This window comes from Bombina bombina, chromosome 5, assembly GCF_027579735.1.
Source record: "Bombina bombina isolate aBomBom1 chromosome 5, aBomBom1.pri, whole genome shotgun sequence".
Taxonomy (NCBI): domain Eukaryota; kingdom Metazoa; phylum Chordata; class Amphibia; order Anura; family Bombinatoridae; genus Bombina; species Bombina bombina.
In genome coordinates, this window is record NC_069503.1 from 514,409,326 (window position 1) to 514,431,110 (window position 21,785).

General features: G+C 38.8%; 1 protein-coding gene across 1 annotated transcript in view; it reads left to right on the forward strand.

Annotated features, from left to right (window-relative positions):
* The window catches only part of BBS9 (Bardet-Biedl syndrome 9), a 1,102,055-nt gene extending 1,080,580 nt beyond the window's left edge, over positions 1-21,475 (forward strand). Inside the window, exons 21-22 of the mRNA XM_053714434.1 lie at positions 16,130-16,352; positions 20,622-21,475. Coding sequence (XP_053570409.1) covers positions 16,130-16,352; positions 20,622-20,662 — 264 coding nt within the window. The 3' untranslated portion in view covers positions 20,663-21,475. The remainder of the gene's footprint in view (positions 1-16,129; positions 16,353-20,621) is intronic.
* The last annotated feature ends 310 nt before the right edge of the window (positions 21,476-21,785 follow it).

Genomic DNA, 21,785 nt, shown 5'->3' on the forward strand with positions numbered 1-21,785 from the left:
AAAATGCATTCCTGGCTCCTATTATGATTATGTGAAGTTCCAAGACTTTCTTTGGTGCATCTAGTAAAAAAGTTATTGTTGTATTAATTTATCTGGCACTGTTTTTAAGTAAAAGTTTATAGTTAATGTCTGGCTTTAGACACTTATAGATTCATGTGGCTTTTTCTTGTTTCCCTTTTGCCACATCATAACATAGTTGCGTTTTTTAAATTTTATATCCCAATATCTGTATTCCTGTTTTTTTGTGTTATTGTCCCTATAGGATTACTGTGCAATTTTTGTAGTCACCCCAGAATTAAATGCTTATTTAAAATATTACAACCTTATCTATGGCACAGAATAAATAACAATATGTATAGGTCTTTCAAATTCAGAATGTTTTCTTCTGTTACTTGCAGAACTATTATTATTATTATACTTTATTTATGAAGCGCCAACATATTCTGCAGCGCTGACCATGGGTACAATTAATTAAAAAAAACAATGATATCAAACTTGTAAGAGACAAGACAAAATTTTACAAACAAATACAGGAGGAATTTAGAGCCCTATTCATGTGGGAATTTACAATCTAGAAGGGTAAAGAGGTTGAGAAACAGGAGGTGAGGACTGCAAGATTGAGAAAGATGTTAATGAAGAGTTAGATGAGGGAAATGTTAGGTAAGTGAAATTAATTCATTACTGAGTTGGGTGGTAGGTGTCTCTGAACAAAAAAGTCTTCAGGGAGCATTTAAAGGAAGAAAGATTAGGGCAAAGCCTGACAGCATGAGGAAGAGTGTTCTAGAGGGTAGGTGCTGCATGACAGAAGTCCTGCAGTCTAGCATGAGAGGAGGTGATAGTCGCAGAAGCAAGGAGCAGGTCATTGTTGTATCTTAGTGGGCGGGCTGGAGTATACTTGTTGATTAGAGAGGATAGGTAGTGGGGAGCGGCGTTGGTGAGAGCTTTGTATGTAAGAGTGAGGATTTTGAATTTAATTCTGCTGTGAATGGGGAGCCAATGAAGGGACTCGCAGAGAGGTGCAGCAGATACAGAGCAACGGGAAAAAGTGGATTAGCCTGGCAGAGGCATTTAGGATGGATTAAAGGGGGGAGAGGTGGTAAAGAGGAAGGCCAGTAAGGAACTTATTGCAGTAGTAAAGTCGGGAAATAACAAGGGAGTGGATTATTTGCTTTGTGGTGCTAGCACTCAGAAAAAGGCGAATTTTGGAAATATTGCGTAGGTGTTTGCGTCAGGATTAAGAAAGCGTTTGGATGTGGGGGACGAAAGATAGATTTGAGTCAAGTGTAACTCTGAGGCAGGAAACTTGGGGCGATGGGGAGATGGTGATGCCGTTGACAGGGATAGAAAAGTCAGAAGTCGGCGCAGAGCTTGAGGGGGATTAGAAGGAGCTCAGTCTTGGACATGTTAATCTTTAGGTGGTGAGAGGCCATCCAGGAAGAAATACCAGATAAGCAGTCTCTGACATGAGAAAGGACAGAGGGAAAGAGAGCAGGGGTGGAGAGGTAGATCTGGGTGTCATCAGCATAGAGGTGATATTTGAAGTCGTAACTGTTGATAAGTTTACCCAGTGAAGAAGTATAAATGGAGAAGAGTAGAGGACCCAGAACAGATCCTTGAGGTACTCCAATAAACAGAGGCATTGGAGAGGAGGAGTTGCCAGCAAATGACACAGAAAAAGACCTGTGAGAAAGATAAGAGTGAATCCAAGAAAGAGCAGTGCCAAAAGAGCTAAGGGTCTGTTGGAGGAGGGGGTGGTCAACTGTGTCAAAGGCAGCAGAGAAGTCAAGTAAGATAAGTATAGAGTAGTGGCTATTACTTTTAGCAGAAATAAGATTGTTAGTAACTTTGGTAAGGGTAGTCTCAGTTGAGTGTTTGGGCCGGAATCCAGATTGCAGAGGGTCAAGCAAGGAGTTGGTGGACAGGAAGTAGGTTAGGCGATTGTAAACTAGTTTTTCGAGGAGTTTTGATGCTAGAGGAAGCAGTGATATGGGGCGGTAGTTCTCAGGAGAATTAGTGTCAAGGGAGGGTTTTTTGAGTATGGGAGTGACCTTTGCATGTTTGAAAGAAGATGGGAATGAACCGGTAGAGAGAGATAGGTTAAAGATGTAAGTAAGAGCAGGAGTGAGGGTGGAAGACAGGGAGGGTATTAGATGGGAAGGGATAGGGTCGAGCTGGCAGGTAGTGAGGCGTGAGGAAGATAGTAAAGAAGAAACTTCATTCTCAGTGGCTGGATGGAAGATGCAGAGGGTGGCAGAGGAAGTAACTGTGCCTGTTGTAAGATTGCAGGTTGGTGTTGGGATGTTGCTTCAGATAGTACATGTTTTGTTTAAAAAGTAGTCTGCCAGGTCTTGAGCACTAAAGACAGACGGGGTGGGGGTGGAGCAGGTGGGTAGAGTAGAGAGTTAAAGGTGGAGAAGAGTCATTTAAGGTTTGAGGAAAGAGTATATATGAGAGAAGAGAAGTAGGTTTGCTTGGCTAAGTGAAGGGCAGAAGTGTATGAACGAAGAATACACTTATAATCAATGAAATCAGGTTCAGAGGGAGTTTTCCTCCAGACACGTTCAGTAGTACGGGAGCATTTTTACAAATAGCATGTTTGCTGAGAGTGCCAGGGCTGTAACTGACGACTTGATGTTTTGCACAGTTGGGGAGGGGCAAGTGTGTCTAGTGCAGAGGAGAGAATTTTGTTATAGTGGGCTGTAGCGAGATCAGGGCAGGTTATAGTGGAAGTGTGAGGGAGGAGATCTTGAATGATTTTTGAAAATTGGAGCGGATCCACAGCGTGTATATTTCTATTAGGGCAGAATGAAGAAGTGTGTTTAGCTGTAGCATTAATATTATAGGTGAACTGATGATGGTCTGAAATGAGAAAACTGCAGCAGTTGAGTTCGGGTATAGAGCAGAGGTAGGAAAATACCAGGTCGATGGAGTGTCCATCACGGTGAGTAGGGAATAGGGTGGATTGTGAGAGACTGAAGGAGGATGTGAGTGAAAGAAGTTTAGAGGCAGCAGGGGCAGATGGGTTGTCAATGGGAATGTTAAAGTCCCCAAGAATTAGGGTTGGTATATTTGTAGAGAGAAAGTGAGGAAGCCAGGCCGCAAAGTTGTCAAGGAATTGGGAAGTCGGTCCAGGAGGGCGATAGATGACTGCCACTCTGAGGGAGAGGGGGGAGAACAGGGGAATATAGTGGACTTCAAAGGAGGAGAAGAATGAGAGATGGGATTGGAGGTAGGTACTGATAAGTGCAGAAGGGGGAGAGCAGGATCTTAACACCGCAGCCATGTTTCTCACCTGGCCTTGGGGTGTGGCTAAAGTGGAGACCACCATGTGTGAGAGCAGCAATGGAAACGGTGTCAGGAGATGATAGCCATGTTTTGGTAATTACTAAAAGGGTGAAAGCATTTGATATAAACAGGTCATGAATGGTTGTAAGTTTGTTGCAGACAGAACGAGTGTTCCATAGTGCACAAATGAAAAGAGTGTGTGCGTATGGGATGCATTGGATGGAAATTAGGTTATGTGAGTTGCTTTTATTAAAGTTTCTATAAGGCGTGCGTGATTGGGTAATGGTGGGAATGAGGGTGGGCCCAGGATTTGAAGAGATGTTGCCTGATGCTAATAGCAACAAGATGAAAAGTAAGAGTAGGTGAGAATGAGATTTATAGCAGTAAGGGTATTTCTGTGAGGGGGTGCAGTTTAGTGACATAGATTTTAAAATAGAGAATAGTTCATGATAGCTAAGGTATGGAGAGAAAAAAGGAGAGAGAGGCCTATACAAACTGCTTATGAAGAAGGATAAGGTATGAGCATGTGAACATGCCTGTGGAATAGGCAGGATACTGTTAATAGGAAAAGCAATCCTGAAAACATCCCAAAATATTAAGAGCAAAAATTGTGTTTGAAATGAAAATATTTTTCTGCTTGCCTCAAATCTTCTTCAAATCTTGTTCAATTTTTGTATAATTTTTAGTGCTGTGGAGAAAGATAGTTACAAAGAACATACTACTTTACCAATACACACCATGCTATGTTGCATTTTTTTAGGGAAATAAGTTTCATTGATATAATCACAAAATTGCAGAAATCAAATAAGAGGATTTAACATTAAAGAGATACTGAACCCAATTTTTTTCTTTCATGATTCAGATAGAGCAGGCAATTTTAAGAAACTTTGAAGCATGAAAGAAAGAAATTGGGTTTAGTATCCCTTTAATACAGAACACCAGCCTCCTACATTTTCAGGTTTTGTTTTGTGTTTGTTTACAACCTGTGTTAACTATACAAATATAGATCAGATTCTCAAAAACTCTCCAGTGTAGAAGGAAATTATAGTAAGACTTCACTGGGGCAGAACTCGCTTAATTTGTTAAGAAAAAAGTAGGAACCTTGAAGTCCCAGAGAGGTGAGAGCTGTCTTCTATAGAAAGTAATGATTCTCTCTGGGATACAGAATTTCACCGGGAGAGTGAGGTTAACAGGGAAGCACTTGGCACTGATATAAATTCTGTTTTGCAGCAAATACAAATTAATCAGAAATGTCTTCACTATAATTTAACTTATATTTACTTTTAGTTTAGTGAACATTACTTTCCTGTCGTTTAAACAAGTGTATTGTGAATTATAAGCAAACTTCACCTTCATGGAGCTGGTGAGATAAATAAGTGAGACCCTCTAGATGCAAAATGTTTAGAGAATATAATAAAAGTGATAAGAGAGCTTTCAACAATCCCCCCTCCCTGTAACTCATCTGTCCAGCCCTGTTTTCTGGAACTGACAGGCTTATTTCACATAGAAAAAGTGAAAAAATGCAACACATAATTATACATAATCCTATTTTTATAAAGTTACACAAAAATGTTCAATGTACAGCCAGAATTTGTAAAATCACAATTCTAAATGCACTGCTGTATACAGTATCTAAATGCATTAAAACACAAAGGGCTAGATTACAAGTGGTGCACTAATTTTATCAGGTTTATAGTCGCTGTTTGCGCGTCAGAAGGAGCATGCGTATTACAACTTAAAAAGTAAATGCAAACACGTGAGCGCAATCGTGATTTACACTCGTCGGGTTGTCTTCAGAGCTCTGGTTAACGCGTGACAAAAAAGTGGGAGAAAATACTTTAAATATAAATTTAAAAGTACAGTTAAAATCATGATAACACTGATAAAATAATAAAAATATTGCACAAACATGTAAATTCATATTTATGCAATATTCATATTTAATAAAGTGTTATAGTGTGTATTTCCTGTAAATATTTCACATTCCAACGTTCTTCACATAGGGGAATATGTTCTAAGTATTTACAAATAGATATTTTATTATTATTATAATTTATTTACAAAGCGCCAGAAGATTACGCTGCGCTATACAAAGAATAAAAAACATTACAGGGATACAGTAATACACAAACAAGTACAGTAGGGGTAAATAACAGTTGTAGGTGCAATAATTCAGTTATACCAAAGGAGAGGAATGCCTTGCCCTTGAGCACAATCAGTAGTAGTTCACTTAAAAAAACAAAGTGGCCTGCAGGTAGAAAGGCTCTCAAGCTTACAATCTAAAGGAGAGGGAATAGACACAGATGGTAAGGGAGAAAGGAAATATGTCTGATATAAGGCAGAGTGAACTGAGAGCGAGTGACGACATGGGGGGGGGAGTGTGTGGTGACTGAGCAAGTGAGGTTTGGAAAAGTGTAAAATAATGTGGTAAAATGTCAGTACAAAGGCTGTGAGTCTAAAGTGGCTTCTCTATCCTGGATTATTAGTGACAGCTGCACATAATTACTGTTAGAAGGTGTGTGTATATATTAAGGTAAACAATAGGGTGGGTGGTGGTGGGAAGAGATTGGAGGGCTAGTGCTTGCAAATCTGGAGTCTGATGTTAGGTGTGAGGCTTGTAAAATGTCTTTGCAAATCTGGAGTCTGATGTTAGGTGTGAGGCTGTGGAAAGAGAGAGGAGGGTAAACATATGAGGAGGGGTTTGAGACACAGTAGAGGGGGAGAAAAAGTTTGGAAACAATGATTGGAGAACTCCCATTCTCTCAGTATTGTTAATTGTATGTCAACATAACTCTCTTTATAATAATAGTTTTTAATGGAATACGTTCTGAAATAATACTAATATATATATATATATATATATATATATATATATATATATATATATATATATATATATATATATATATATATATTGTGTGTATACTGTATATGTATATATATATTGGTAATGCTATACTTTTTAACATATTTCATTATATTGTATTAATAGAGGTCACTCAGATGTTATAGTTTCAAAATTTAAAGGGACAGTGTAAAGTTTTCTTCCCTTTAAAGGGACATAAAACCCAAAATGTTTCTTTCATTATTCAGATAGAGCATATCATTTCTCTTGTAAGGTGTATCCAGTCCACGGATCATCCATTACTTGTGGGATATTCTCATTCCCAACAGGAAGTTGATCACCCACAGCAGAGCTGTCTATATAGCTCCTCCCCTAACTGCCATATCCAGTCACTCTCTTGCAACTCTCGACAAGCATGGAAGCAGTAAGAGAGATGTGGTGAAAAGTAGTTGTTTTTTCTTCAATTCAAGAGTTTGTTATTTTTAAATGGTACCGGAGTTGTACTATTTTGGTCCCAGGCAGAAAATAGAAGAAGAATCTGCCTGTGGTCTTTGATGATCTTAGCAGGTTGTAACTTAGATCCATTGCTGTTCTCACACATAACTGAAGAGAGAGGTAACTTCAGCTGGGGAATGGCGTGCAGGTTATCCTGCTATGAGGTATGTGCAGTTAAAATTTTTTCTAGAGAATGTAAATGCTAGAAAATGCTGCTGATACCAGATTTATTTAAGGTAAGCCTGATTACAGTGATTTAATAGCGACTGGTATAATGCTTACTGTCAGAGGTAATACTCTTATGAATTTTCAATTCCTGTCATATAAAACGTTTGCTGTGAATGTTTAAACGTTTTTATATATGTTTTGGTGATAAAACTTTATTGGGGCCTAGTTTTTTTCCACATGGCTGGCTTAAATCTGCCTAGAAACAGTTTTCTTAGGCCTCCCACTGTGTAGACATGAGTGGGAGGGGCCTAATTTAGCGCTTAATTGCGCAGTAACTTTTACAGACGGAGGCATCCAGCTTTCCTGAAGGAGTCCCCTGAATGCTATAGGACCTCTCTGAAGGGTTTTTAGGCTTTCCAAAGTCGTTTGTATGGAGAGGTAGGGCCACAGCAGAGCTGTGGCAGTTTGTTGTGACTGTTAAAAAACGTCTATATCGTTTTTTTGATCCATTTTTTGAACTAAGGGGTTAATCATCCATTTGCAAGTGGGTGCAATGCTCTGTTAGCTTATTATAGACGCTGTAAAAATTTCGTTTGATTTACTGCTTTTTTTCACTGTTTTTCAAATTCTGACCTTTTTTATTTTTCTTAAAGGCACAGTACCGTTTTTATTTTTGCTTGTTAACTTGCTTTAAAGTGTTTTCCAAGCTTGCTGGTCTCATTGCTAGTCTGTTTAAACATGTCTGACATAGAGGAAACTCCTTGTTCATTATGTTTAGAAGCCATGGTGGAACCCCCTCTTAGAATGTGTATCAAATGTACTGATTTCACTTTAAGTAATAAAGACCATATTCTGTCTTTAAAAAATTTATCACCAGAAGAATCTGACGAGGGGGAAGTTATGCCAACTAACTCGCCCCACGTGTCAGATCCTTTGAATCCCGCTCAAGGGACTCACGCTCAAGTGGCGCCAAGTACATCTAGCGCGCCCATGGAGTTTACTTTACAAGACATGGCGGCAGTCATGGATAATACACTGTCAGCTGTATTATCCAGACTACCTGGGTTACGAGGAAAGCGAGACAGCTCTGGAGTTAGAAGAAATACAGAGCATACTGACGCTTTAGTAGCTATGTCTGATACCCCCTCACAATATGCAGAAGCTGAGGAAGGAGAGCTTCTTTCTGTGGGTGATTTTTCTGACTCAGGGAAGAGGATTCAACCTGATTCTGATATGTCAACATTTAAATTTAAGCTTGAACACCTCCGCGTGTTGCTCAGGGAGGTTTTAGCTGCTCTGAATGACTGTGATACAATTGCAGTGCCAGAGAAATTGTGCAGATTGGATAAATACTATGCAGTGCCGGTGTGCACTGATGTTTTTCCAATACCTAAAAGGTTTACAGAAATTATTACTAAGGAATGGGATAGACCAGGTGTGCCGTTCTCTCCCCCTCCTATTTTTAAGAAAATGTTTCCAACAGATGCCACCACACGGGACTTATGGCAAACGGTCCCTAAGGTGGAGAGAGAAGTTTCTACCTTAGCTAAGCGTACTACTATCCCTGTCGAGGATAGTTGTGCTTTCTTAGATCCAATGGATAAAAAGTTAGAGGGTTACCTTAAGAAAATGTTTATTCAACAAGGTTTTATTCTACAGCCCCTTGCATGCATTGCCCCAGTCACTGCTGCTTCGGCTTTCTGGTTTGAGTCTCTGGAAGAGGCTTTACAGGTAGAGACCCCATTGGATGATATACTTGACAAGCTTAGAGCACTTAAGCTAGCCAATTCTTTTTTTTTTTTTTTTTAAATATTTTTATTGAGGCAAATAATATAACAATATGACACATAGCAACCACAATTATCAAACATATACATCACTATCGATACATGGAGCATGACAGATCATAAGCAAAATCACAAATAAGATCTTACAGTTCAAAAACAATATATAATAAAGGACTAATAGTCCAAAATAATTCTAAATAATACTCCTATGTGGTCAAAGGACATAGAAACTGGCCTCAGAGTTTTTAACTATAAAACGTACATGACCTTTTTTGGGCCATCAGGACTGTAATTGAAACATATATAAGCAAAGGTTTATCATCCATAACTATATTAAAGGACTCGTGAATGATTTATAGGAGATCAAATACAAAACATAAAGGGCCATATCTAAGCCCTAGGATATAACACGCTCCATAAGCTAAAGAGACCACACACGGGTCCCTAACTACTAGGAATATTATATAAAAAAAAGGGAGGAATGTAATACTAGTATAGTATAATATAGGGGTGGGGATATTACTAGCCGTTATATTGTGTCAGCCATGTAAAGAATATCAGGGAAATTAAATGGAATCTGTGTTCCTACGTTTACTTATTAAACAAATACTAAGGGAGAACCCTTAGGGGGGAATTGGAGCCAGCTAACTATTGTCATGAGCCTAGTCAAACAGGACTATGGAGGCAGGAGATGTACATCTAGCCTATGAAACATAGCTAACGAATATCCAAACAAAGATAGTTAGGGGCTATCCTCAAAATTTTACAGAAATACATGCCCCTACAAGTAGCTTTAAGAAGTCTATACAGACGCTAAATGAAAAGGGATATGGAGAACTCAGTAGATCTCATGGTGCAGATTAATAGGATAGGAGGGGGCATATCTCAAACGACTGTGGGAAATCACACTTAGACTGGATTTTAGAGATTTACATGTGGGGCCTGCATCTCTACGCTGGACTAGTAAGCTATATATTGAAAAAAAAAACGGAGCTGAAGAAGAGGATCTGCAACTGACGTATATAGCTCATATTGAGAATACATGTGGGGGCATCCTTAATGCTGTGTAGAGATGCATATCCATACGATTATTTTGGACATGTATATCTATATATAATAGAAAAGAGAATATAGAGCACATAATAAATCCCATAATATACACAATAACAACAGAACACTGTACAGTACTGACTAGCTTGGTATGGCAATATCTAAATTTATCCTTTGTCCCATTAAAACGAGCAAGCCTATAGGTGTTAATATTATATTAATTAATATAAGTTATCAGGCTTCATCTCTAACTATAAAGGAATTAAATTTATTGCTAATAAGAGTACCATAATGGCAAAATGCTTAGTAAACTATAAACGCCTATAGTGCCTTACAGACATGTAGGGGTATTGTCACTCAAACCTCCACCTGCATTTAAATTGTATATGCCCTGGCTATGCATATAGGGAACAGAGAGAGATACATAGCTAATTGCATAGATATATCTAGCCTTAGATTACTCTTAAATGGTAGTATAGAGGGCATAATTTATACTTTCCCAACTGGGAAAGCCATAGCTATGGTAATAATTAGCTTAGACGGAGCACTCTCTACACTACTATTGTTCACCGTAATTTTAATGGTCTAGGAGACATTAGTAGAGCTGTGTGTGTAATATCCCCTAAAGTGCAGCTATGACAGTACCTGTGTATTAACTTTACTAGGTCACCCCTGCCGCAGGCAACCCAGCAAAATAAATAGTCAAATATTGGAATGTCTCAGACCTAGCAGTAACTCAAACATTGATTTACACTCCCACATAACCACACATTTTTGCACACAGTATTGGCTGATTGGTGACACGGGTATATGGAGAGAATTAGCAACTAAACTTTCAGGGTATAATAATAAACTTAGGAGTCATCTAGACCCGCATATCATGGACCCCACCCCCACAGAGGGGGGGCCCAGAACTGACCGGTCAAAAATAGAACAAGCAATATTATGTGCAGGCAGATTAGGCTGGCGAGCCATCATATATCATAAGACCTGGATGTAGTCACGCTAACAATCCTGTAAAATAAAAAAAAATAAAAAATAAAAAAATAAAAATAAAAAAACATTTGTATAAACTAGCAGATCTCTATTGGCTGCACTGTCTGAACTCTGAGGGGGGCGCAGGGAAAGAGGCTCACAAAACCATATATGTATATATTGTTATAGTCTCTATCAATGTCCAGAGATACGTGTAAAAGTACACCTATAAAAGACCAAAGTCTCCACATAAGCAGCAAAGGCACTGTCAAGCTCTGTCTCAAAAAGACATCAAATTATGAGTAAATGGCACAGTCTCACACTTCAGTGCGTTGCCAACGTTTGTGGGCTTGTTGAACTGTCATTTTATCAGCTCTTCAGCCTATGCCCCTAGACAATTGTAGTGGACTGTCGTTCTCCAGACCCCTGCATGTGACACTAACAGGTCTCTCACCCGACAGTAGGCCCTTCCCGGAGCCGTGCCTTGGATCATCTAAATGGCCATCAGAACTGAGGTCCGCTCCCCATACATGGATCTCAGCATCCAGAGGTCTCACGGATTTTCCAAATGCGGCATCTACGCTCCCCCGGAACTTATCACGACCAGACAGATCTGTCATATCTTTCCTAGCTGTAAGCCATAGGCGATCCTTCCAACCAATGTCCCCTAAGGTCGGCTTGTCCTCCCTCCAAGGACTTAGTGACTGTGCCTGAGATGGACAATTGTCCCGCTTACAGAGGAAATCTGTGTCGCCTGGATAGTATGCTTCAGGAGATCTAGAGTGCGCAGCCATTTCTGTATCTTGAGGCTGATGCGTCTCCTCCCTCTGTGCAGTAAACCCCTCGGTGTTTCTATGTATAGGGTCGAAGACCTTGAGCATTTCCCTCTCAAAGTCTGACAAAAGGGTCAGCAGAATTGTAGTAATTTCCCCCATGGTAGCGTTCTGAGACGCCACAGGAACGCGGAGACAAATCTCAGTGCCTTAGTAGGAGTATCGAATAGCACTGTAGTCGCTATAGGCCTCCACGTGGGCCGTCTTAAGGGCTTATAGTCAGAAAAAGTCACTGCGATCGCTCCAAACTGCAATCACATATAGCCATGGGAGTTGCCATTCATAAATGATAAATAAAATTCTGCAATAAAAGCTAGGTATAATTAGTAATCTTCTCTGAAACTATATATCGGCAGGAGCTCCAGGCTTTTGCGTCCTATCTCTTCGATGGCTGGCTCCGCCCCCCCCCTAGCCAATTCTTTTGTTTCTGATGCCATTGTTCATTTGACTAAACTAACGGCTAAGAATTCTGGTTTTGCTATTCAGGCGCCCAGGGCGCTATGGCTTAAATCATGGTCAGCTGACGTTACTTCAAAGTCTAAGCTGCTTAATATTCCCTTCAAGGGGCAAACCCTATTCGGGCCTGGTTTGAAGGAGATCATTTCTGATATCACTGGAGGAAAAGGTCATGCCCTTCCTCAGGATAGGTCCAAATCAAGGGCCAAACAGACTAATTTTCGTGCCTTTCGAAACTTCAAGGCGAGTGCGGCATCAACTTCCTCTAATACAGCACAAGAGGGAACTTTTGCCCAGTCCAAGTCCGTCTGGAGACCTAACCAGACTTGGAACAAAGGTAAGCAGGCCAAAAAGCCTGCTGCTGCCTCTAAGACAGCATGAAAGATTGGCTCCCGATCCGGTAACGGATCTAGTAGGGGGCAGACTTTCGCTCTTCGCCCAGGCTTGGGCAAGAGTTGTCCAGAATCCCTGGGCGTTGGAAATTGTATCCCAGGGATATCTGCTGGACTTCAAGGCTTCCCCTCCAAAAGGGAGATTTCACCTTTCACAATTATCTGCAAACCAGATAAAGAGAGAGGCATTTTTACACTGTGTTCAAGACCTCCTAGTTATGGGAGTGATCCACCCAGTTCCAAAGGAGGAACAGGGACAAGGATTCTATTCAAATCTGTTTGTGGTTCCCAAAAAAGAGGGAACCTTCAGACCAATCTTAGATCTCAAGATCTTAAACAAATTTCTCAGGGTCCCATCATTCAAGATGGAGACTATTCGTACCATCCTACCTATGATCCAGGAGGGTCAATACATGACTACAGTGGATTTAAAGGATGCTTATCTTCACATTCTGATACACAAAGATCATCATCGGTTTCTCAGGTTTGCCTTCCTAGACAGGCATTACCAGTTTGTAGCTCTTCCCTTTGGGTTAGCTACAGCCCCAAGAATCTTTACGAAGGTTCTGGGGTCACTTCTGGCGGTCCTAAGGCCGCGTGGCATAGTAGTGGCCCTTTATTTAGACGACATTCTAATACAGGCGTCAAATTTCCAAATTGCCAAGTCTCATACGGACATAGTTTTGGCATTTCTGAGGTCGCATGGGTGGAAAGTGAATGAAGAAAAGAGTTCTCTATCCCCTCTCACAAGAGTCTCCTTTCTGGGAACTCTAATAGATTCTGTAGAAATGAGGATTTACCTGACAGAGACCAGGTTATCAAAACTTCTAAATTCCTGCCGTGTTCTTTATTCCACTTCTCGCCCTTCGGTGGCTCAGTGTATGGAAGTAATCGGCTTAATGGTAGCGGCAATGGACATAGTACCGTTTGCCCGCCTACATCTCAGACCGCTGCAACTCTGCATGCTCAGTCAGTGGAATGGGGATTACACAGATTTGTCCCCTCTACTAAATCTGGATCAAGAGACCAGAGATTCTCTTCTCTGGTGGCTATCTCGGGTCCATCTTTCCAAAGGTATGACCTTTCACAGGCCAGATTGGACAATCATAACGACAGATGCCAGCCTTCTAGGCTGGGGGGCAGTCTGGAACTCCCTGAAGGCTCAGGGATCGTGGACTCAGGAGGAGACTCCCCTTCCGATAAACATTCTGGAACTAAGAGCGATATTCAACGCTCTTCAGGCTTGGCCTCAGCTAGCGACAATGAGATTCATAAGATTTCAGTCGGACAACATCTTGGCTTACTGTGGCTTACATCAACCATCAAGGGGGAACAAGGAGTTCCCTAGCGATGTTGGAAGTCTCAAAAATAATTCGCTGGGCAGAGATTCACTCTTGCCACCTATCAGCTATCCATATCCCAGGTGTAGAGTACTGGGAGGCGGATTTTCTAAGTCGTCAGACTTTTCATCCGGGGGAGTGGGAACTCCATCCGGAGGTGTTTGCACAATTGATTCATCGTTGGGGCAAACCAGAACTGGATCTCATGGCGTTTTGCCAGAACGCCAAACTTCCTTGTTACGGATCCAGGTCCAGGGATCCCAAGGCGACGCTGATAGATGCTCTATCAGCGCCTTGGTCCTTCAACCTGACTTATGTGTTTCCACCGTTTCCTCTGCTCCCTCGTCTGATTGCCAAAATCAAGCAGGAGAGAGCATCGGTGATCTTGATAGCGCCTGTGTGGCCACGCAGGACTTGGTATGCAGATCTGGTGGACATGTCATCCTTTCCACCATGGACTCTGCCTCTGAGACAGGACCTTCTACTTCAGGGTCCTTTCAACCATCCAAATCTAATTTCTCTGAGACTGACTGCCTGGAGATTGAACGCTTGATTTTATCAAAGCGTGGCATCTCCGAGTCAGTCATTGACACTTTAATTCAGGCACGAATGCCTGTCACCAGGAAAATCTATCATAAGATATGGAGTAAATATCTTTATTGGTGTGAATCCAAGGGTTACTCAGGGAGTAAAGTCAGGATTCCCAGGATATTATCTTTTCTCCAAGAAGGATTGGAAAAAGGATTGTCAGCTAGTTCCCTAAAGGGACAGATTTCTGTCTATTCTTTTGCACAAGTGTCTGGCGGATGTTACAGACGTTCAGGCATTTTGTCAGGCTTTAGTTGGAATCAAGCCTGTATTTAAACCTGTTGCTCCGCCATGGAGTTTAAATTTGGTTCTTAAAGTTCTTCAAGGGGTTCCGTTTGAACCTCTTCATTCCATAGATAGCAAGCTTTTATCTTGGAAAGTTCTATTTTTTGTAGCTATTTCCTCGGCTCGTAGAGTTTCCGAGTTTTCTGCCTTACAATGTGATTCCCCTTATCTGATTTTCCATGCAGATAAGGTAGTTTTGCGTACCAAACCTGGGTTTTTACCTAAGGTGGTATTTAGTAAGAATATCTTTGGCTAAGAAGTATAATACGCTTAGCTTTTGAGACTTCTGGCCAGCAGCCTCCTGAAAGGATTTCAGCTCATTCTACTAGAGCTGTGGCTTCCACATGGGCCTTTAAAAATGTGGCTTCTGTTGAACAGATTTACAAGGCGGCGACTTGGTCTTCGCTTCATATTTTTTCAAAATTCTATAAATTTGATACTTTTGCTTCTTCGGAGGCTATTTTTGGGAGAAAGGTTTTACAGGCAGTGGTACCTTCCGTTTAAGTACCTGCCTTGTCCCTCCCTTCATCCGTGTACTTTAGCTTTGTATTGGTATCCCACAAGTAATGGATGATCCGTGGACTGGATACACCTTACAAGAGAAAACATAATTAATGCTTACCTGATAAATTTATTTCTCTTGTGGTGTATCCAGTCCACAGCCCGCCCTGTCATTTTAAGGCAGGTATTTTTTAACTTTTTAACTACAGTCACCACTGCACCCTATAGTTTCTCCTTTCTCTTGCTTGTCTTCGGTCGAATGACTGGATATGGCAGTTAGGGGAGGAGCTATATAGACAGCTCTGCTGTGGGTGATCCTCTTGCAACTTCCTGTTGGGAATGAGAATATCCCACAAGTAATGGATGATCCGGGGACTGGATACACCACAAGAGAAATAAATTTATCAGGTAAGCATAAATTATGTTTTTAAACAACTTTCCAATGTTTTCCAAATGTTCTTCATTGTTTTGCTATCCTTTGTTAAGGAACCAGCAATGCACTAACGGGAGATAGCTGAACACATCAGGTGAACCAATGACAAGAGAAAAATATGTGCAGCTACCAATCAGCAAGCAAACTCCCAGTAGTGTATTGCAGCTCCTAATCCTACATAGTCATGCTTCTCAACAAAGGATACTAAGAGAATGAAGCAAAGTAAAATGGAAAGGTGTTTAAATTGCATGCTTTATCTGAATTGTGAATTGTGTAATTTTTACTTTACTGTCCCTTTATTGAGTTCTCAATAATCTATTTTACTTACTTCCTGTAGTGTATTAAATTGATTACAAATGACTCCTTTATCTTTATTTTGTCATTTGAAATAACTCATTTTCTTGGTGAACCCTCCATCTATATTACAATGTCAACACTGCAGTAGTGGTTACAGAAAAGCTATGTTAACAAGAGACATGCAAATAAATCAGACAGTAGGGGTGGGGTAAAGAGAGCGCTCAACTTTTTTAAAAGGTTTCCTACTTCAGGTTTAAATGCAATGAACTGTTAGCTACTTATTGCCTGTGTGCACTATTCCCTTAATTAATTAATTAATTTTAGACTTTTGATAGGTTTGAGACATAGCTTTATATATGGTCATATCTGTATTTATTTATTTTTTCCTTTTTCATACAGGGTTGGGAAGAGTCAGTGGATGCTGCAGTATCTCATTTGTTACGAACATGTCTGTCTAAAAGTTCTAAAGAACAAGCTCTCAATTTAACTAGTCAGCTAAGCATACCAAAAGATACGGCCAGACTAAAGAAGCATGTCACCTTATTGTGTGACAGACTGGCCAAAGGTGGGAGGCTTTCTCTAAGCGCTGACTCAGGATCTCAACAAGCCATTGTGATGCCAGGTAATAACAGTACACACATGTACACACACACACCTTTTTGATCAGTATATGTAAAAATAATTTATCCTTGGTTTTTGAAACACACACAAGCACGTTTTTTTAAAGATCGGCATGCTGAACTTAAAGGGACAGGAAACCCCAAAATGTCCATGGTTTGGATAGAACATACAATGTTAAACAGCTTTCCAATTTACTTCTATTATCAAATTTGCTTTATTCTTTCTGTATCTTTTGCTGAAAAAGCAGCATTGCACTACTGGCAGCTAACTGAACACATCTAGATCAATCTCAAAAGACAAATGTGCCCAGGCATTAATCAGCTCCAACTAGTGTAGGATATGTGCGTATTCTTTTTTTTAACAAGAGATACTAAGAGAACAAAGCACATTTGAAAATAGAAGTGAATTTAAAGTGTCTTAAAATTACATGCTCTATCTGAAAAATGCAAATTTAATTTTGACTTTCCTATCCCTTTAAAGGGATATGAAACCAATAATGTTCTTTTATGATTCAGAGCGTACAATTTGTTTTGAAAAAAAAAAGCTTCCAATCTGCTTCTATTATCAAATTTGAGATGTTCAGAACCTGGTTGTGGAACAGCTCATTTGGAAGTCTGCATAATAGAGCTCCTGATTATTGTCTACACAATCTTGTTTTTACTAGGTGTATATCATTATCATAAGGTTGCTATATAAGGCAGCCACACCCAGTTATCTGTGCTCTGACATTGGGTGTGTTTCCTGTAAAAGCCTATTGGCTGTTTGATCTGTGACCTCCTTTTGGAACATAGCTTTGTTTCTGGTCTTCTCCTTTGCCAGTTCCTTGGATTATCGTTGCTTCTTCGGTTTTATCCTCTGCACTTTTCTGAGTTTGTTGCTTGCCTGTCCCTTGGATATTACCAAAGTGTTCATGAGCTGAATTGTACTACATCTGCACTGTTTACCAAAGTAATTTTGTATCTTGCCTACACCTCTGAACTGTATTTATATCCAGTACCTGTACCCTATTGTTACCTTCGGCTTCAGTGTCCCTGACTTGGAACTGTATATTATCTGCATCACTGAATTGCTTTCCAACTCTGGGCTTGTACCTTGCTTGCTGCTTCTTAATGAGACCTCAGTTACTACTGCAAATGAGCTCCTATCTACAAATACTAATCCTACTAACCTTATAGGAAAATATGACAATAGAAGTAAAATAGAAAGTTGTTGTTTTTTTTTTATCCATTTAATATACATTGTTAAGCCTCCCTCTTTAAGTTCTTTTTTCTTTCTCCGGTTCCATTAAAGGAAAAGGGTCAGAGGTTTTATTCACACCTCTTTATAGTTTATGTATTTGTGGGATTGGAATTATTAAATTAGTATTTTAGGCTTCCACATTTTAGAGTGGAATAGCTTCAGTCACTATGTCAGCTAATGACCGTCCTAGGGGAACTTACCTTCATATTCCTATACATCAACATCATTTCAGTTAACTCAGGTCTTTTAATTCTACCTACAGTACATTTTTAATTCTATGATTTTTTCCTTGTTTATTTTCACTCCTCCAGCCAAAGATAAAAATAAAATCCTTTTATCTTATCTATAAGGTATCCATGTGACCTGTCATATTTCCATTTTGATTCAGGCAGTTCAGAGCTATGGTGGGTAGATTGGTCTGGCTTGTTCAGTTCAGCTCAGTTCTTTTTAAATAATTTCTATTCTTGAAGGTTTTTTCTAAGAGTTAAGTTTTCATAATCATTTAGTCAACATAGTTCAATGACGACCATAGCTTTTATGCTGACAGTGCTGGATATTATTGCTATTTTATGTGATACCTCTGTAGTTGAGCTTTTTGGCTTCTGGGGATTACAACCCCAAGGTACTTTCTCAAAAGAGAAATGCTATCATTCTTATCACTATTTACACCAGCCTGTCTGGTCAGTTTAGCTCAATACAAGTGGGACCATTAGTTGTCCAGTAACATTCTAATTATCCAAAAAGGTTTTATATTTCTGGAAACTTGTATCTTTCTTTTGTGCCAACATCATGTCAGGATACAGACAATATGATGTAGTTCACATTCCATTGATCAGGGTAATGGTTTTCTTGTGTCATCAGCTGTTCATAATTAATTCTGAGAGTGATCTCAACCTTACACTTTCAGTCTCCAGAACTGATTAGCGAATTGAATGAATTTATTAATAAGTATTCCAGGAGATAGATGATATATCGTCATATGAATAATTTTATTCTGGAAATTCCCTAGTAATATGGAAGTCTATTCATCAAAGGAAAAATGCAAAATATCCAAGTATTGTATCGGAAGAAGGGATCCTTATGTATTTGTTTTAAAGGTGATGACCATCCTTTGTATGTTCATGCTTCCATTATTTCTTCTGATTCCTTATTGGTTAGGTAAAAATATATATTTTTGTCTGGCCAAGTAGAACCTGGTTCTCACATTTGTTATTCATTGTAAAACTGATTACTGGTTACGTCTCCAATTCACTGTCTTTTTTTCATTTTGGCTTAATTGTATTCTGGGAAGAAACAACAGTTTGTTACCCATTTTGTTTTGTATATCCTTTAGCTGGGGCATTAGTACTTTTTAGTATTTTTTTTTTTTTGCTTGAATTCTTTTAATACTGCTATATATTGCAGCAATGCGTACTTGTAATTGGTCTAGTACTCAAACAGTAATTTATGGAATAAACTACGACAAAAGTAGATCATACTCGATGTGGTTATTTTACAAGTCTACAAAAATAAGTCATATATGTCACAAACTATTTAAAAAGAGTAATGACTGTGATGAGAATCTACATCCTCCTGGGATTATAAAAACCTTTCTCTCATGTTTCCGCTTTAACAACTCATAATATAGACATTCAAAGCTGCTAATGGGCAAAGTAAGCATTGTTAATGAAAGAAGAGAAGGGAAACCCTATTCCCTAGATATGAACACTTACTGTAAATTTATTAACAAATAAAACTGTGTCTACACTTTGGCAAACAATGGTATCCTCTAAAATAATTGCAGCATTTAGATAATGAAAATATTTATTTAGTTTACACAATAATATAATAGCAGCATAAAGATGATATTTTTCCTGATCATTATTTTACTTTCATTTGTCTAAATGTTCCGTCAAACTACCCTTAAAGGGACAGTATACACTCATTTTCATATAACTGCATGTAATAGACACTACTATAAAGAATAAGATGCACATATACTGATATAAAAATCCAGTATAAAACTGTTTAAAAACTTACTTAGAAGCTGTCAGTTTGGCTCTGTTGAAAAGGTAGCTGGAAAGCCCACTGCGAGTGGCAAATAAGACACTCCCCCTTCTTTTGCATATGAAAAGACCGTTTACACAAACAGCAGCAAGCTGAGAAGGTAGCTGACAGTATTCACATAAAACTTTGGGGCTTGGTTAGGAGTCTGAAAATCAGAGCAATGTTATTTAAAAATAAGCAAAACTATACATTTATTTTAAAATAAAACTTTATGGGCTATATAAATAGATCATCTACCAAACATTTATGCAAAGAAAAAATGAGTGTATAATGTCCCTTTAAAGGGCCACTAAATAGAGTAGAATTGCATAATTAACAAATTCACAATAATAAGACAAGGCAATAGAACTTACTTTGAATTTCAAATAAGCAATAGCTCTTTTTTGACAAATGTATTTTTTTCCCCATTTTCTGGTCGCCTGTATCATGTGACAGCCATCAGCCAATTACAGAGTAGTACATGTACTATACTCTTTGAACTTGTGCACATTCTCAGAAAGTGTGAATATAAAAAGACTTTGCAAAATTTGATAATGGAAGTCAATTGGAAAGTCTCTTAAAACTGTATGCTCTATCTGAATCATAAAAGTTTAATTTTGACATTAGTGTCCCTTTAAACATAGCATACATTCTAAGTTGCCTTCAAAGTGCATCAGTTTCTTAGAAACAATTACAGATGGTGTTTGTATTTTTTCCTATACAAATACACTTTATATAATTTATTTAGTGATAAACAATATAAGAAAAGTTATTTAAATGTGATACTTTTAAATGCCAGCTGAAAAGAAGAGAAAAACTACAAGTTTTTTGTATAGCATAATATTTTCTTCTGGCATTAGTTTATTGTAGAGACTTTCACTTTTTCTAAGTTTATTTTTTTTATAACCAGTCCAAGAATAGAGAACAAAGCAGTAACATATTTCTGATGTTTTAGTGTCTGGAGGAAATACTAACTATGTTTGTTTATTTTGTTTTGTTTTTTTAGGATTCCCCATGAATGCTACAGTCCCTGTGAGCAATGCATAGTCTGCATTCCAATCTGATTATTAAAATCTTATGCACATTTTAGTAGATTGAAAATTGCAAGTATGACATTATCTGATGTCCTAACACTGTGCACTTCGGACTAAATATGGAAGAGGAAAGGGAGAATACAGAATACGCGGAAGCCCAGGTCCAACAGCGATAGCTATAAAAGGGCAGTGGAAAGTCACATTGAAGATCTCCTTGAAGTCCGTTCTTATTGAACTTTGCCTAGAACAATCAAGATGAAGCTTTATTTCCGTGCAAGTCTAGAGGGACGTGTGTATGCAGCTAGACAAGAGATACTGAGTATCCAATGTAATACAGTTTTTTAGCGTTTATGATCATTGTTAAGAAATCCTAATGTTTTATAAAAACAAATATGGTTACCTGTTTTACAGTGACTTTACAGACATAGTAAATATATGTATTATAAGTTAGATATTATCACGTATATATCGGGGAAGTAGAAAATACATAATGTTTTCTCAGGCTAACTTATTTAGTAACTCAGTTATTTCATGGATTTTATTTTTTCAATTAGCCAACTTGGTGTATGTAATATCATCAATAATCCTAAACTAGCAACCTATGCTACCAGCCACAGTTTCCTGTACCATCTGTAAATGTTGTAAACCAGTCTACAACCTGCATTTTGTGAACATATACTGTTTCTGAAATGTGTAGGGTAAGTTAGTACAAATGTTATGAGATACAGGTTATCCAGTTACTTAACACTTTTTTTTGTTTTTGGAACAAAGGTAATATTATAATTCCACAAAACAATTTAAAGTGAATGTAAATTTTGATGTTTAAGTGCCCGGTTTTTAAAACTTTGATTAAAAACAGGGGCACTTTAATTCATCAAAATTTACATTTCACTCCTGTTGTGACAAAAAACTTACCTTTTAAACTTCACAGCAGCTCCAGCTTCCTCCGGTCTCACAAGCCATTTCTGATGTCAGAAATGATTGATAGGTCATCCTCCAATCACAGATTCCCCCCCGGGGGATTCAGTGTCTGATTCACTGCTGTGATTGGAGGAAGCCAGATACCTCATTTTAGACCCAGGAAGAGGCTTTGAAACAGGTGGAGGAAGCTGGAGCTGCTGTGAAGATTAAAAAGT